General features: G+C 38.0%; 1 protein-coding gene across 4 annotated transcripts in view; it reads right to left on the bottom strand.

The window, feature by feature from the left end:
• The window catches only part of TBC1D22A (TBC1 domain family member 22A), a 151732-nt gene that overhangs the window by 61751 nt on the left and 70626 nt on the right, over nt 1-19355 (bottom strand). For all 4 annotated transcript variants that reach the window (XM_054399624.1, XM_054399625.1, XM_054399626.1 and 1 more), the window contains one exon: nt 15063-15190. In XM_054399624.1, the coding sequence (XP_054255599.1) occupies nt 15063-15190 (128 nt within the window). The remainder of the gene's footprint in view (nt 1-15062; nt 15191-19355) is intronic.

The raw sequence follows: 19355 nt of genomic DNA, 5'->3' as shown, positions 1-19355 counted from the left end.
TTCTGCTATTCAAAAATTTATTATGCACAATAATGTAAATCATATATTCATATTATTTCCAATTTTGTATTGATTTGCAGAAGTAACAAAATGTTTGCATTTTTATTCAGTTGTCTTCTTCTATCTACCATAAACACTTGTGATCTGACTCTACATTTTTACTGTTCAAAGTTGGAAACATTGCATTCTTACATTAAGGTAATCTCTATCAACTATGTGTTAGCTATGGATGTTTTAATAGATTTGAAACAAGTAACCAGAGAACTGTGCATCATGTTAGCATTATTTTATTTGTTGTTAAATAACCCCAAAATATATACGACAGCAGGGGAAAATTTAAAAAACCCCAAATGTTAGTTCTGGTTGAGTTGTCAATATTCACTTGCATGAAAACAATAATCAGCATAATTAACAATGGGAGCTTGAGAAAACAGAACCCAGTAAATTCCAGCTTTTAAATACTAAACAACTTAATACCTTGGATCCATGTTTCTTCATGCATCAAAAGTACCTTTCACCAACAGCAAAACAGTTTGTTGTGAACAAATGCCCTGAAGAGAAACTAATCTTTTATACAGCTGTCATTTCGCTTACAGAATTTCCATTGTGTATAGCTAAAATTAAGAAGTCTCTTCTATTGACGCATGCTAGTTTTAGATTCATGTATTGGCAGTTATAAAATAAAATTTAATAATTGATGGTAAACAGCATGTTAGACAGACACTGGAAGAATTTCATTGAGAATAACTGAACTAAAAGCAGGTTACAACATTTAACAATACTCTATGTGGAGAATGACTTACTTTTCAGAAACACTGATATTACATATCTTAATTATTTGGTTTATGCAAATCTGTGTCACTCAGATTATGATAAGAAAATTAAATTCTGATAGTGTCATATGAAGTAGTGATAGTTTGGAAGGTGATCATTCAGAGGAACTAAGTTAGGTCTAAGGAAACTGAGAGAATACCTATTCAATCAACAGCAACAGTGGAATACCATTTTCAGAGAACAGCTCTATACCAAACAGCAGTTGAAACAAGAGTCACAAGAGACTAGAATCCGACATAGTTAACTAACCTCTCCTACTTTACTCAGCATCTCGGTAACGATACAGCACATCAGTAAAGCAAAACTATACAAGTCGAAATACAAGATTTTAACGTTTTTCTTAAGCCAAGTATATTTCTCCCTTTACCTATGCCATTTATTAACAAAATATCCAGTGCATAAAATCAATTAATCTACAAACAGTTGCCTTTTAACATAAATAGCACTCATTGAGGAACCATTAACTTCTTTTGGAGAAACGGAAAAATAAATTTGCAAGTAGGACAAAACGATGAATCTAAGGAATATCTACAATAATTTATTTGCTGCGTAATGGGAAGTCATTTAATGCCACATTGAACTCAATAAAACATCATGTATTTGAAGGCCAATTGATAATACTTCATCTCTACATAGACATCCTTGCTCTGACAATTATTTGTTATGCTTATAGCATGAGGCAGATGGCCTAAATGGTTTTGCTTACATCTCCACATGAAGAGGAAATACAGCTATGCAAAATTCCCTCCATGTATGAAGAAATCCTACAGAAGGAAAAAAAAAAAGTAACCCATGTACAAAGACAGCATAGATTCACACCATGGAATTCCACAGTTGCTTTAGGACAACATAAGCACAGGTTGCTGCTGAAAAGGTAGGTTAACCTAGCTCACTGCCTTGCCTGTACTTATACAACTTAATTTATGCCAACATAAAGTGTTATACAGTCATGTAAGGAGCCACATCATAAAACTCATACAGATGAAAACATACCCAATAGAGAAAAGCTGTATCATCCCTAAGCAAAAGTGAAATCACAGTGAAGATCAAGAGTTTGGCACTCCAGGAAAGCTCTAATACCTCACTCATGAGACAGACATTCACCGCTGCCATTCTAGAACATTCAGCTCATTGCAGGTCAGGAAAGCAGGGAAGGTGTAATAATGGACAATGGCTATGTGGAAGCAAAGGCAAGAACGTATATTAGCAGGGGTTTCATTTAGATGTCTCACGAGGAAAACATGAACACATTTTCCAATCACTTGCAAGAAAATTCCTTTTTTAAAAGCATGTGATAAATTCTCAGTTCCTGACATGCCAATCTGTGTATGTGTCATGGGGTGAGTTTAAATCTGGTGTTATTCAAAACCATTCAGGCTCAGGCCAGCTTCAAAATGAAAGTGCTGGGTGGAGCAAAGCATCATGAGGCTTGAAGTTCAGATTGTAACATGAGATGCTTCCTGTTCCAGTTGCTGCTTTTGTGTTCTGGGTTTTGGGTGTCGGCTCCTTCCCATGAGGATGGCAGTGGGACAGGTGGGAGTTGGTTAACTCACTGGTTTCTGGATTTTGCTGCTCTTTTTCTGCAAATAGGCTAAGCTAAGGTAATTGTGCATTGTATTATTATAATTATCTCATTTGCTCAGTAAAACCTTTTATCGCAACTCGTTATCTCAACCCAGAGGTCTTTTGTGTGTTACTTTTCCCTCACTTCTGTGTTGGAGGGAAACAGGCAACATGGAAAATAGATATGAAGCAGCTATTCTTACTATGTACTTGTTTAAATCATGTCTAACATAAATCACAGAATCTTTTAAGTTGGAGAGGACCTCCTGAGATCATTCAAAATCATCCAGACTGGTCACTTTTTAAAGCAAGGTCACCTAGACTGGGTTGTCTAGTCTTTGGCTTTCTTCTGAAGATCTCAAAAGACAGAAAACCCATAAACTGGGCAACTTATGCCAGTATTTTATGATTTTCACAGGAAAAAAAAAAAAAAAGCATTGTCTTGAGTTCAGAGTTCCACGTGTTTCAATTTGCACCCATTGCCTCTTGTCCTGTCATTAGGCATTACTAAGAATTTTACAAATATAAGCATATATAAGACTAAGGAATACATGAGAACTATTGATACTACCTTTGGAATTATAGGAAGGTTTTACAACACTCTGATATGTATTGTATCTGGAAATTGTATAAAATTAAAGAGCTTATGCACATGAGAAAGGTAATTTCCCTCTCTTCTACAGCAACGTGATTCTCTTTCAGACTTCAGTCTTCAAGAACAGTATTAATTTTAATAAAGCCTTCTTCTAGAAAGATTGACTATTTCAAAGTAGAAAAGAAACAAAAGAAACTATTTCCTAGACTGTATCTAACTTTCTGTTATCATCCTATAGAGTCATGCATTAAGATCTTGATCAATAAAGCACTTTAGAGTACAGGCATAATTAACAAAATTCATGAGTTGTTCTATTTACGTTAATGAGATTATTCACATTCTTTAAGTTAAGCGTAAGAGAAAGTATTTTATCTTATCCTCTCTGCATTCACAATCAAATTCCATTTAGCCACACAAAATTTAGCATCTGTTTCAACAGTTCTGGAACTTAAGAACCTCAACACAGAAAAACCTACTGGCTTCCTTACACATGTCACTAAGTTTTGATTTTGTATGCTTTTTTTTCCATGTCCAAATTCCTCATAAAATAGCCTAGCTACACATATTTTTCCTTATTTTCCAGATTCAGTACTCTGTGATGACAATGAAACCAACAGAGAAGGGATGGTGACCAATGTGAGGCTCAGGGATAACCTTGGCTGCAGTGACCATGAAGCAATAGAATTTAAGATCCTCAGGGCAACTAGGAGGACAAAGACCAAGCTTACACCCCCGGCCTTTAGGCATGCAGACTTTGATCACTTCAGGGATCTGCTGGCCAAAGTACCATGGGACAAAGCGCTAAGGGTAAGAAATGGGCCCAGGACAGCTGGTCAGGATTCAAGGATCACCTTCTCTGTGCCCAGGAGCAAAGTATACCTACAAAGAGGAAAGCAGGAAAGAATGCTAGGAGACCTGCCTGGATGGGCAAGAAGCTCTGGGACACACTGTCACACAAAAAGAAACTCTACAAGGAGTGGAAGAAAGGATGGCAAGAATGGGGAGCATGTAAGGAAGCTGCCTGAGCAGCAAGAGACCTGGTGTGAAAAGCTAACGCTCAGTTAGAATTAAATCTAGCCAGGGATCAAGGGGAACAGTAAAAATTTCTGTAAGTATATTAATGGTAAAAATACTAGGGAAGGTGTGGGCCCTCTCAGAAAGGAAACAGGTGAGCTGGTGACAAGTGACATGGAGAAGGCTGAGATTCTCAATTACTTCTTTACCTCAGTCTTCACTGGCAATGGCTTCAGCCACACTCCCAGAGTAATGGAAAATAATGGCTGGAACTGGAAGAAGGAACTGCCGATTGTGAGTGAAGATCAGGTTCATAACCATCTGAGGAATCTGAAAGTGTTCAAGATCATGGGACCCAATGAGATACACCCACAGGTGCTGAGGGAACTGGCGGATGAGGTTGCTAAACCCCTCTCTATTATATTCCAAAAGCCATGGCAGTCTGGGCAGGTCCCCACTGACTGGAAAAGGGGAAACATAACTCCCCTTTTCAAAAAGGGAAAGAAGGATGACCCAGGGAACTATAGACCAGTCAGTCTCACCTCTGTGCCTGGTAAGATCATGAAGCAGATCCTCCTGGAGGCCCTGCTGTGGCAGAAGAATAATGAAGAGGTGATTGGGTACAATCACCACGGCCTCACCAAGGGCAAATTCTGCCTGACAAACCTGGTGGCCTTCTATGACAAGGCCACAACATTCATAGATGAAGGCAGAGCAACTGATATCATTTACCTGGACCTGAGCAAAGCCTTCGACACTGTCCCACACAACATACTGGTCTCCAAGCTGGTAAAGTATGGGTTTGATGGATGGACCATTCAGAGGATAAAGAACTGGCTTGATGGCCACAAAGAAAGAGTGGCTGTCAATGGCTCCATATCCAAGTGGAGGCCAGAGACAAGCGGATTCCATCAGGGCTCAGCCCTGGGACCAGTCTTGTTCAACATCTCTGTTGGTCACATGGAGAGTGGCATTGAGTGCACCCTCAGCAAGTTTGCTGATGACACCAAGCTGTGTGGTGCAACAGACACACTGGAGGGAAGGGATGCCATCCAGAGGGACCTTGACAGGCTGGAGAGGTGGGCCCATGACAACCTAATGAGGTTCAACAAGACCAAATGCAAGGTCCTGCATCTGGGTTATGCCAGTTCCAAGCACTGATATAGGCTGGGCAGTGTCTGGCTTGAGAGCAGCCCTGAAGAAAAGGACTTGGGGGTGCTGCTGGATGAAAAGCTCAACATGAGCTACCAGTGTGCGCTTGCAGCCTGGAAAGCCAATAGCACCAAGAGAAGCATAGCTAGCACGTTGAGGGAGGTGATTTTCGCCCTCTACTCCACTCTGGTGAGACCCCACTTGGAGTACTGCATCCAGTTCTGGAGCCCCTATTACAGGAAAGATATGGATGTGCTGGAACCTGTCCAGAGAAGGGCCACCAAGATGATCAGAGGGCTGGAGCAACTTTCCTATGAGGACAAACTGAAAGAGCTGGGGCTATTCAGTCTGGAGAAGAGAAGGCTCCATGGATACCTTATTGTGACCTTCCAGTATCTTAAGGGGGCCTACAAGAAAGCTGGTGAAGGACTTTTTAGGGTGTCAATTAGTGATAGGACTATGGGGAATGGAACAAAAATAGAAATGGATAGATTCAGATTTGATGTTAGGAAGAAGTTTTTTACCATGAGGATGGTGAGACACTGAAACAGATTGCCCAGGGAGGTGGCATAAGCCCTGGAGGTTTTTAAGGCCAGGCTGGATGTGGCTCTGGGCAACCTGATCTAGTGGGAGGTGTCCCTGCCCATGGCAGGAAGGTTGGAACTAGAAGATTCTTGAGGTCTCTTCCAACAATTCTATGATTCTATGAAACTGCCAAATAAAAATGTACCAAAATTGGCAACATGCAAACATATTTGCCTCTCATGCAAGCAACCATTTGCAGTTTTATAATTGCTAGTATTTAAGCGTGTATTACTCGGAGTTCAGGCAAACACCAACACACAGGCATTTACTCCAAAGTGGTAGCACATCTCATGGTCCCCAAACTGCTCTACTATGTCACATAATTTAGGTAAGAGATACAGAAATTGCCAAGATGGTTCTTTGTGCAAGGCCAAGAAAGAATGTGAAAATAAAGACAGAGCTAAGCAGATGAGATGCATTAAGTGATATGGATAAGATCCCAGTTAGGAGAAGTAAAGGGCTGGAAGAGGTATAAAAAAGATTTTATTTGAAGGAAGAAGGAAATTAACTTTTTCTTTTTAAATCCTTGTCAAATAATAAAAAAAAAAAGAATGGGGGGAGGTGAAGACATGTAATTGCAGATCACAGACTGGGATGTGAATGAGCATACTGTTCTGTGCAAGGCTGTGGTCCAGCTTAAAATCAGGAACTTCTTAGTCTGCTTTCAGTGGGAATTTGGGAATTCAGTAAGAAACTGCACAATAAATAGGAACAACTAACAAACTAGAGCTGGATGATCAACAAAAGTACAAGAGTATATACACCTTGTTGTAATTATTTAAATAGCATTTGACTTCTAGGATAAAAACTGAGAGCTTATACAACTATGAATGTATTTTAAGGTCATACTGAAAAACTGATTAACAAACCTGTTTTTTTTTCTCCACTGTGCACATAATCCTTATGCACAAGATAAAAGCTGTACATAAAGCCGTACATACAGTTGAAGATAAAGCAGTGTGAGTCTTTTTTAGACTTTACCTTCTTTTTCTTGAGTTTTATGTTATTTCTGATTGCAGTTAGCACAAGTTAAACAGTAAGAGGTCATTGACTTCAGTGCTATACCACTGAAAATATAATTGCCTGACACAACACAACCCTAATGAGCACAACTCTTGTCCATGGGAGGTTGCCCTGGCAACCAAGTTATCACAGAAGGTAACTATCCATGTGACAGAAGGTGATGACAGTCAGTTACCTGACAAAGATTGGAAAAGTATAAAAACTTTTCAATTACTCAAGTTTAAGGGAAACTTTATATATCAGAAGTCTACTGACATAAGAGAAAATACCAAGCTGCTGAACACAAAAGGACCCAGGAAACTTCCAAAGAGATGCATAGTTAGAATACAGATGTTTTGTTTAAACAGTAACATGTTTAGCCTGCCACTCTTGCATCTTCCTATGCTGTCCAAGAACTGAATTTTATTTAAATCATACTTTTAGATTACTTTTAAAGAAAACAATGTGGAAAGGTGATCTGGAATTACAGTGAAAGGGGCTGAGATCAAGGTTGGGTTCAGTAGACAGCAGGACAGTAAACTGTAACTCTCAGGTAGGAAGCTAAAAACAAAAATTCCCAAGAGGAAACAAGAGGTGGCAGAATCAAAGAAAGAGACATGACCTGAGTACAGGCTCCAAAGGATGCTGATGTTTTTGAATGAAGGAGCTGGTTTCTTTGACAGATACTGCAGGTGGACAATAGTAATCGCCACCAAAACAAAATCACACAGTATTTTTATTTCCCAAAAAAATTTATTTTCACATCCCCATTCTATGACTGGGCAGGAAAGGTTATATGCCACTACACCTGTCACCCCAACACATAGAATCATAGAATCATAGAGTCAAGAAGGCTGGAAGAGACCTCAAAGATCATCAAGTCCAACCTGTCACCCTAAACCTCATGACTATCTAAACCATGGCACCAAGTGCCACGTCCAATCCCCTCTTGAACACCTCCAGGGATGGTGACTCCACCACCTCCCTGGGCAGCACATTCCAATGGCCAACCACTCTCTCTGTGAAGAACTTTCTCCTCACCTCCAGCCTAAACCTCCCCTGGTGCAGCTTGAGACTGTGTCCTCTTGTTCTGCTGCTGGTTACCTGGGAGAAGAGACCAAACCCCTCCTGGCTACAACCTCCCTTCAGGTAGTTGTAGACAGCAATGAGGTCACCCCTGAGCCTTCTCTTCTCCAGGCTAAACAATCCCAGCTCCCTCAGCCTCTCCTCATAGGGCTTGTGCTCAAGGCCTCTCACCAGCCTCGTTGCCCTTCTCTGGACATGCTCCAGCAATTCAACATCTTTCCTAAACTGAGGGGCCCAGAACTGGACACAGTACTCAAGGTGTGGCCTAACCAGTGCTGTGTACAGGGGTACAATGACCTCCCTGCTCCTGCTGGCCACACTATGCCTGATGCAGGCCAGGATGCCATTGGCTCTCTTGGCCACCTGGGCACACTGCTGGCTCATGTTCAGGCGGCTGTCAACCAGTACCCCCAGGTCCCTTTCTGCCTGGCTGCTCTCCAGCCACTCTGACAAATACCTAGAAATCTTAAAGACATGATCACAGCCATGCGTTAGTAATTGGATATTCTGCATATTTAATAATACCCAATGGGCATTTTGTAAAGCAGATACAGATGTAATAAAGCTTCTGAGTAGTAGAAGATGGGAGTGTATATACTTTCTCCACTCTTTTGTTCACACTCTACATGACTTGTTTTTTCTATTCAACCTTACCTGGTTCAAGGATTTTTACGGTTCAAACCATTTTTTGTATAAAAAAAAGAGAGAACAGACCACAGTGAGATATCTTACACTCCTGATGAAGAAAAGGATGAGAACAATTGTCTACTTATTATCATGAACTCGATATGGAAAATAGATGTTAGAACTGCCAGAAAAAAGAAAAATACTCCTGGACAAGAAAAATTAAATCTGCTTTCAGTAGACGTATTTTGATTCTTTTGTCTCAGGTGGCTTAAGGCTTTAATTGAGACCAGAGTAGTAATATTTTTCCTGTATAGATTTTTTGGTATCTGTTGAGAAATGCAGTCCTGTTTCAACTCTAATTGATTTTATTTTGTTTTTAAATAAACACTAATCACAAGAAAATTCTACTGAAAACCAGACTTAAATAATTTTGATGTTCAGGGAATAAAAATCTCTGATTGAATTTATGTCAAAAATGGAAAAACATGAAGAAAAGCTCTAACTGCAATTCTGAACATTTTTTAAATTTCAGTGATTGACAGCCAGACAAATAACACTACTACAAGTAACCTTTTTTTGCCCCTGCTTTTCTCCCTTGATTTTTTTTTCTTTTTTGGCAGAAGGTAGTAGCGTTACAATTATTGTAACCAAACTTCTATTTTGCTAAGCCCCAGGAGTTAGACCTCTATTTTTCCATTTGGACAAAGAGAAAACCTGTGTTTCTGCAGTTTTTCAATAAACTTCAATAAGATTTTTGGGTCCACAAAATCATACCCATACTGTTTATTAAAACATAACATTAGATGTCTACTTTTACATAAAATATATATCATCAAATATTAGTAATAAGCTACCTAAATGATACCACCAAATAAATAGGAAACAAGACATCTGTTATCATACTAGGCAACACAGTATATGAGGTCCAACATGACAATAAAAATGAACACTAAGTCAAAAAGAGAAAATAAATTCCACCCCTCTTTGAAGAGGAATTGGATATAAATGGCTGGTCAAGCATATGTGATAATACTTGGTCTAATGAAGACACATTTTCCAGAAAAAAAGAAATAATGTTTATTTTGAGCAAAGGAAGCACTGGTCTCCTGGCTGAAGAAAGATGGACCCATCTGCAGGATTGGAGGAATCGAAGCATAAACCAGTAGGTTCCACCAGCAGTGGGTGCTCTCTATTGAAGTTTGTGTAACAGACAAAACCTGAGAACCAATCTACCATCTGCCAGTTAAGAAAATCTTCTTAGGAAAAAAGACAGCAAATAAGCTGGAAAAGGCAAGCAATCATTCTGATTCAACTCTGGGGTTCAAATAACAGCTCTGCTCTCCCATCCTCTATATTGCACTGGCTCTCACTGAGCTAATCTGAAGAAAACTAACAGGCACTCCTAAGGAGCAGAGGGTAACATGAGCTAGGAGAAAAATCTATTTCAGCAGTAAGAATGTAAATCAACTCAACAGTACTATATAATTCTATCAGTACTATTATTTGCTTTCTCCTATACCTATTGTGAATCTTTGTAATTGTTTTGTATTTTACATGGTTGGATTATATGCTTTAATTTGCATTTATTTTCCACAGAAAGCCTTAAGATATTTTGGTAACACTAAACTTTTCCTCAGAGAGAAATAAGGTACAGCTGTAAAGTAGGACACCAAGGCACTATAAACGGTACCTTTCTCACCTGTCTGTTTCTGCAGGGTATCCAGTAAGTCTGAGTGAGTGACTCATTGAGTCAACTACATCAGCTGGCAATACAGCAGTCAGCTAAGTGGTACTAAATAAAAAGGGTTCCCCGCAGGAGAAAAATATTAGGCTGTACATTTAACTGTAAACATTCACACAGCATTTGCCACCACACACTTAAAACTGAAAACTAATATACATAGCTGCTACAATTTTGGTTGGTTGGGGTCTTTTTGTTTTGTGGGGTTTTTTGCTTGTTTGTTCATTCTCTGAGTGCATTTTTACCCATGGAACGTGTGTCAATGTCTTTTCTGAAAATTACGTACTACTACAGATTTACTTAAGCAGAGAAATCACTGCACAAAGCAGCACAAAAAGATAATTTGTGTAAGAACATCAGAAGGAAAACACTGTAATGAAAAATACACACACTCCATTCTACATGAAATAAAACAAAGTACTCTTATGCCAAGAAAAACTTATTCTATTTAAAACAGTAGTCAGTATAATGCCATGTATCACGATGATTTGATGGAATTATTGAAGACTTACTTCCAGCCTCGAACGGCTCAGAAATCAAATGTAGTTTTGTCTCAATATTTAAGCAATTTTAAAATACTGAGAGCTAAAACTAAACACTCTTCTTCTCCATGTATTGGTATAAACCAACTGACGTCCAAGACGTGTATTGTCATTTCCAGTCAGGGATGAAGAGTTCAGAAAGGAAGCCATCACTGTAATGGCATTGCTCCCCTCTGCCCACCAAACAGAGAAATAACCAGCTACATAAACACAGTGGATCTTAAAAGTGTCTCAAGGTGCACTTTAAGTGCACACTTTAAGAAATAAAGTGCAGAGAGAAGGTGAATACCTTAACTGAAGCAAGGATACTTTCTGAGGTTTTGAAAGTAAACACTTAAAATATTTATCTAGAGTAGAACACAACAGGTGCTGAGTATGGAGACATACTCATCATTTCTAATACAGTATACTGAATCTTTTAAGTCAGAGTTAGAAGCCACGAAAAGTCAGTTTCAAATACACAAAGCAATCTTCAAATTAGTGTCAAAAGACCCCTCTGACAATGAACAACTATAAAACTAACTTGCATTTCATAAGTCCACAGAAAAACATCAAACACATATATCCTGAATAAATCACCCATCAAGCTATCTCAATTTACAAATCCTTTATGCCAAAACGGATGACAAAAAGTAACATAAAAATCAAGAGATAAAAAGATGAAACTGAGATCTTATGTTACACTGTTTTGTTTCGTGGAATCTTTCAGACTTGCAAAGTCTATGAACATTCATATCTATCAGTTCTACAGATCTAAACTTCGAATACCTTAGACATAAATTAAGCAATTTCTATTTTGAGGTAATTTACAAAGTACTTAGCATTTATCTAAAAAAAAATATCAAAACAAAACAAAACAAAAAACCACACAAAAAACAACCAAACAAAAACCCCCCAAATCAACAATTAAAACAGTAGCAAAGCCCAAATAAGTCAAAAAGGATAATTCATTCAAATGCAATTCAGGTTAAAGAATAAAATAAAATAAATATTTACGGCTAAGAAGGTCTCACAACATATCCTTTGTAAGCAAGATGCGTAATGTCTTTAATTTTTCTACTTTGTCAAGTTCTGCTACAGAAGACAGTGATGTATTTCAGTGGAATTCATAGATACAGTTACAGAATACCAGAGTATTTACTGAAGTGAGGATTTGGGAATCTTTCAGAATTTGCCTTCCCTGCCACACTAACTAGCTGAAGTACAGGAATTTTGTATAATATGCCCAATGATTTACTCTACAGAGTCTTAATGAATGAGTGATGAATCCTAAATTAAACTGGACAGAAAATATGGCACCAGCAAGAGTACCTTTGCTAACGTACCTCCTGACAGAGGTACACATCATTTAAGTGTCCAATCCTATTCTCAACAAAGTCAGCGGTGGTTTTGCAACAAATTTTGACGCAAATGAGGTTCTAACAACTCCAGACAAAAACAGTTATGTATCACACTACCAAGTATATAAAAACAGACTACTTAAGTTTGCTCTGCTTTTCCTGAAAACTCCCTGTTGCAGCTCATGACAAAGTGGGGCCTGCTCTCAGAACAACCTGTCTGTAATTTAAACTGGAAATGGCACAATCTGTGGAAAGATGAACATGCAAATCAGTGAGACAATGCATTATTTCAGCTTTGATGGGAAGAGAGGAAGACAAAGGGGACACAATGCTTTCTTCTGTGAAGACACCCACTCTCTTTTCAAGAGAATCCACTGTTCTCTAATCCTTGGGAGATGAGGGAAGCCACTCAACACTACCCTGGATTCCTGCAGGAAACAGAAGAGTAAGAATCCACCCTTGATCCAGACATGAAGGAATCCAGTAGTCCCACCTGTCTTCTCCTTCCTTCATTCCATGAAGGAATCTTACTACCCCACCTATCCTGAATCCTATTCTGGCACAGCACCTGGGCTGTTACTAAATAATGCCGTGCACTGGGACTAGAATTGCCCATAAATAGTGCCTTGCAAATGCCACATTCCTTCCAGAGAGTTGAGAGGTAGGTAGAGTCTGAGCAAAAGCCCTCGCATCAGCTGTGTAGGGATGTCTGCTGTAGCTAACACTACATTGCAACATGGTTAATTCACCTTCTCTCTGCACTTCCACTGCAGTTAAAGATATTTCTCCTTCCAGTAGTTCAAGAGTATTGGGGGGAAAAAGTATATCTACTTCCTGAGCAGCCACTAGTAGTGACACACTATTTGTGTAAAACTCTATGATATCAATTAACACTTCAGCCAAAACTTTGCACAAACTTTACCAGCTCTTGTACATTCACTCCATTTACTATTCATAGTATTACGTTGATAATAAATTTGGTATAAGCACAACTGAAATTGATATGCAACTAGTAGAAGTGCTGGAGGCTGTTTCAGTAAAAGGGCTTGCAATATAGGTGACTGCCTACATTAAGATATCTTGCAGGTTTTAAATACACTATTCACCAAGAAATGCATACAGAACAGTCTGCTAAATACCAAAACCAGAAAACAGTACAGATCTACTGCACCTGCTGAATCAAAACACAGAATTGCTCCTTAAGCATGTTTAATACACAAAAATAATTCCACTCAGGGAATAAGAATTCCATTTAGGTATTTATGTATGACAAATCTTGATTTAAAAAGATATACCTGAAAATCACATGTAAATACCTAAGTATTAACCCTTTAAATACTATAGAGAACTATAGTAACATAGTAAATGTGCTAAAAATCAGATTTAAATAATATGAACTACTTATTATGCATAAAGACCCCACTGAAGCATAACTTGAGAAGTGCCTATAGACTAGCAATTGAGAGAAGGTTCTCTTCAGCATCGAATGAGAAAGTAACCGTATGCTTGGTCTTCAAGAGAAACTTCTCCATGTTTTTGTAGAATTATAGCTCATAGATGAGCACAAAGTGAACTTTTGGGAAAACCATCTATTTCTATAAACATCTTGGTGTTTAGGATGGAAGAGCTTTTACATGATTTTAACACATTGATGAGACTAATCATCAAGTACCAAATCCAGAGCTACAGTTAACGTTGCAAACAAACTTTCAGGAGTTAGAAATGTTGCAGGGAATAGCAACAAAAAATCTTTCAAAATAAGAGTAATTAACTGCAATGAAACATTTAAATAACTCAATCTTTCCGTTTATCAAAAAGATCTTATAAAGAATAAATATTTTTCACTGGAAGAAAATGCCTGGTAACAGCAGACATTAAAATGAGAAACAGATGTTATAATGAGACAAAGGAGGTAGAAGGACCCTAGATGAAAGCAGTAGCCAAGTTCAATTCAGAAATTTGTTGAACAACAAAATCAAATCTGCAAAGATGCTACCTCTTAGGACACATGAACAACAGAAGTGATAGAATCCTCGTTTTTTAACATTTGATTGTCAGATTTTGATACTGTTCTACAAAACACACTTCACTGAAACAACTTATGGGACTCATTAAATGAAGAGCAAGCAATTCTTAACCCTCTGTTAGAGGTCTGGATAGATGGTCTAAATGGACATTCTGGCATTAAAGCATACAAAACTAAACATTGCTACATAACATTTAGAAATAATGACACTGATATCTGAAGATCTGTATGAGAAACATAATATGTTACTCTCATATTTATTGAGTTGAAAATTTCTTCCTGAATTTAAAATATTTTTCCTTTTCTTCCTTTACTTTTCTTTTTCTGTTAATTTCAACAAAGATTTTATAAATACAATGTCAAAATTGCAACCAGAAGATACTGAAACACCAAGTAATAGAACTAAAAATAGGTAAACATTTTTTTCTTCAATATCAGTTCCTTCACGTGATAGTCAGGCAAGAAATTATTAAAGAAAAATAATCAACCCAACTAGAGGTCAGCAACCTAAGGAGTTTTGTCTGGACAGATAGTAAAAGAGAAGACATGACTGAAGGGTGAATGCTGAGAACTGGATACCAGAGGCTAGTATTGTATGAAGGAATTAAGCAGATGAGTAGTAGCGAGCCTGGATCTCAGAATCAGTGGAGGGCACTGATTAAGCACAATTCAACCTTTTGCTTCTTTGGAGAGACAGAAGGTACTACTGACTTTAACCCATGCTTTAAGTGTGTGCTCATTTTAGTACCATAAACTATCATGATACAAAGTGCTTGGTTTTGAAGGGCAAAAAGACTTGAAGTTACTACATGTTTTTAAGTGGTAATGATCACTGGAGATTTTCTGTCTTATGATGATGATTCTTCAATGGCATTTCAAGAAAAAACACTCACAAACATTACTGGAAGATCCAAAACACATTATCAGAGTTATAGAGATACGAAAAAGTACATACCTGGTATGTGTCCCATAACCTGATAGTACACCGTAAAGGGACTTCTCTCATGAGCAGGTTATTCATCCAACGAAAAGCAAATTGCAAGTATTTCACCTCATGCTGATCCAAGTGCTTATGAACCTGTTCTGAAGACAGAATAAACAGACATTTTACCACAGGTTTTCTGAAATCTTTTAAGTGTCAAATGCACTATTTGAAAAAGTAAAATATTCCTTCAATCCCAAGCAAATAAAATGTGATGATGTGTATAAATTCATATAACTGAACAAAAACCTCCAAAATATAAATGACTAAGCAAACATTGCTTTGTATTTCTATTTTTCTACCTCTGGATAACTTAAAAAACGGCTCCAAGTTCTGCTATCTTAAGAAAAGATTAAGTTCAGAGCTTAACAATATACCACAAAAGTACATAAAGTTACAAAATTAAATTATTAGATACATATATCCTCACTAATTTCTTAGGCTGCAAATCATTTGGGGTAAGACTACATGAAACAAGGTTTGCAAATAACACATTGGCTTGCAAAAAATGAAGTGTTGGCAATAAGAAGAGAAAGTTAAATTAGCAATAGCAAAGAAATGGAAGTTTACATAAAGGTTGCATTCACTTAAAAAAAGAGGTGAGACTAATATGTAAGAAATACAGTGAACAAATTTAAGTATTTTGCAACTTAAATACTTGCATAGTATACCAAATAAATACAAATAATAACCAATTTAGTATTTGAAAGCTATGATAATCACTTGCATGCGTTATTGCTGGAGCTAATTGAACTAATCTGCTAAATGGCTTCATATATTTAGCAGAACTTACTCCAAAAAGGATCATAGACGTTCTGCTAATAGGTTTTAGCTAAGAGGATCAAGTATGACATTGGCATGGTGTAAATGACAAATACTGCAGAAATGCTAATGGGTTATTTTGGATAAGTTCATGACAAAAAGTCTTTGTTAAAGGCTAAATAAGAAAACCCTTCTGTGCATCTTTATACAGAAACACTCTTGGGAGTCACCCACATTCACAGAGGTGTACTAGACGTGTACATAGTGCTCTTACAAATTTTACATTTCTGAGAAATATCTAAAAAGGCACTAAAATACTAAATAAATTTGAAAAGTAATCTCAAAAGTATGGTAGCACTTTTACCGGAGAGATTACCCAAAGACTAAGGTAGTAGAAAGCTAAATAATACTAAATTATAATATAGACTGGATTTTTTTTCCTCAAGATTTATTTGGTGGTGGTATGAACATGTCAGCCAATATGACAGAGTTGTTTCAATGTAGAAGCAAGAAGTAGAAATTTTTTAGATTTTAAGAACAATCAACAGTGAGGTTTTTTTTTTAATAAGACCAGACACAAGACATTACATCAAAGGTCCACCTATGAATGTTTAGTTTTATTTCTATATATAACACTAACTAGCTAATTAGATACTTCTGTCATACAATAGACTGAACTGCTACTATGAGATGCAAAAAGTTAGAGAATGAGGGTGGAAAAACAGCAATCCTGTGCTCTTTTAAGTGATCTCATCAAGTCCCAGATAATCTTTCTCCTTCCCTCCCATTATATGTGCAGGAAAACGACTACAGCATTATCACCGTACATCGTGCCTGCATATTTTTTATATTTCTCAACTTCAGATGGATTTTCCACTACATGTAATAGCCTAAGCTTTGCAGTCTTAAGGCCCTGTGACTAACAGTCCTTCCTCTACAAACCTAGTATCCTCCTGTCACCTTCACATTTTTTTCTCAGGCTTATTGCAAAATTCATCAGCTGCTCCAGCTGGGAGTGAGAAAACAGTATCAAGGCTAACTTCTGAGCTTAGTATTAAGTGAACAACCTGTGCCAATACAATGAGCACTCCAAGCACAACAGCTAACTGTGAGGCTTGCTCTGATGCCCTTCCTCAACAGCACTGCTAATCTGGATCACTCTTCTATTATTTTTTGTTTGTTTGTTTAAATAAATGAAATTTATAAAAACTTTGGAATTCTGCACAGTGGAGACTTTCCTCACTGTAAAATACTGATAAAGCAAGTCCTCTACTTGAAAAAAGTTATTGGAAGGAGAAAACAGATATGGTAACTATGTATGTTCTGTAAACTTAGAGAAATAGTCCACATTTTAAAGACAGTATAAGCATCTGTATTTTCATTTTCCACACAGAGGCCTTGCATGCCTCTGATTTTAAACAGAATCGAATATAATAGACTATTTCAGTTGGAAGTGACCTACTACAACAGCCATCTAGTTCAACTGCCTGACACTCTCAGGGTGGCCCAAAAGCAAAAACGTGTTATTAAAGGCATTGCCCAAATGCCTCTCGAACAGTGACAGGACTGGGGGCATCGATCATCTCTCTCGCAAGCCTGTTTGAACATCCTGTTGGTAAAGAAATGCTTCCTATTGACCAGCTTAAACCTCCCCTGGTGTAGTTTTGAACAACTCCTAATTTCCTGTCCCTGAAAACATGCGAAAAGAGCTCAGCACCTCCCTTTCCACCTCCCCTCCTCAGGAAGCTGTGGAAAGCAATGAGGTCATGCCTCAGCGTCCTTTTTGCTAACCTAGACAAGCCCCAAGTCCTTAGCCACTCTTTATAAGATGCCTTCTAGCCCTTTCACCAGCTCTATTGCCCTCCTCTGGACATCTACAAGGACCTTCACATCCTTCACTCATGGGGCCCAGAACTGTACACAGTGCTGAAAGTAGGGCTGCACCAACACTGAATGCAGTGGTATAATCACCTCTTTTGACAAGTTGGTTATACTGTTTGATGCACACTAGGATGGGCTTTGCCCTCTAGGTTGCCAGGACTCACTGATCACTCATATTGACCCTGCTGTCAACCAGCATCCCGAGATCTGCTTTAGCAAGGTGTCGTTGGGTTAAGCACCGGGAGACAGAAAGCCCTCCAGGGCCTGGACAGTCCAGGAGATGTACCCAGGAAATTGCAATTTTGTTATCCAATCCCATAATTCTGTTTTGTAAATTGGCAGCAAGGCCAACTCGGTCTCTTTTCTCCCTCCTTTCGGCTCTCCAGAGGGAGTCCTTATCTGATAAAATGGCGGACTAGGGTCTCTTTATGGCCTGCAGAAGCCTGACTAATTTGTCCTGTGCAACTTTGGCCAGTTTAGGCCTAATGGAAGAGAGATAATGGATGGGGGGGTGAGAAAAGAAGCATTGGGGCTTGTGGTTTAATCTGGTTGGGGAAAGGTTTTTGAGGTTTTTATGTATCCTGTATGTGCATTAGGTGTTAAGGATTCATGTACTCTGTATTTTTCTGTGTATTTTTGAACATAATTCTGTATATCTCTCCAATTCAATGAGAGCATTTTATTTTACTCTTATGAATGAGTATAATTATATTTGTCCGCTCTTTAAACGAAGACACAAAGCCACTCTAGCCCCGTCCTCTCTGAATTTGTACTTCTGCCCAGCCATTATCCCATCACAGGTGCAGAATCTTGCAGTTGTTCTCTTAAATTTTCAATTAAAAGAATCAAGTCACCAGTAATTCCCTAATGCCACAACCTATCTAGGTCTCTCTATAAGGCCTCTTCTCAGTCTAGAGTGACTCCCAATTTGGAATCACCATCAAATTTACAAATGATGCATCCAACTCCTGCATCCAGACCACTTATGAAAATATAGAACTGGACCAACCCCAGAACTGAACTCTGAAGGACACCACTGGTGAGCAGTCACCAGCCAGATGGAGCCCCATTCACTACATCCCTTTTAGCCCTGCCCTTTAGCCAGTTCTTCATTTAGTGTAACAGTATTAGGTCAGTTATTCAAAAACAAGTATATAATTGCTACCACATGTCTGCCTTTGCTACAGAAAAACGTTAGCTTCAAGTTAAATATACTAAGTGTTACATTTTTAAAATGTCACTTTTAGATACCTATATGGCAGAGTACTATAATTAGATAATTCACTGTATGATGCAGGATAAAAGAAGTCAGTTTTATTTCTAGCTGGTTACTCACAAGCATTTTTGTTCTTTACACAGCCATTGAAAGTCAGTAATGAAGAACAATAATTTAAATTGTGCCAGTTGTGATATTTCAACTACAGTTGTTAAAAGGCATAGTGAATTTATTGAAAGTTGCTGTCTAGTCTAAACAAGTTGAAAAATAGACTACTAAACTCCATGTATTATATACAATTGACGTAAGACTGGAATAAATGATGCATTGAGTAAGAAAGCTCATTTTTCCTGCATTGCAAGTAAAGTAGAGACTATTTTGCTGATAAAGGTAATTTGGATAGTCAT

This window comes from Indicator indicator, chromosome 3, assembly GCF_027791375.1.
Source record: "Indicator indicator isolate 239-I01 chromosome 3, UM_Iind_1.1, whole genome shotgun sequence".
NCBI lineage: Eukaryota > Metazoa > Chordata > Aves > Piciformes > Indicatoridae > Indicator > Indicator indicator.
The sequence above is the reverse complement of the archived record's forward strand: the minus strand, read 5'-3'. Positions and strand labels throughout refer to the sequence as shown.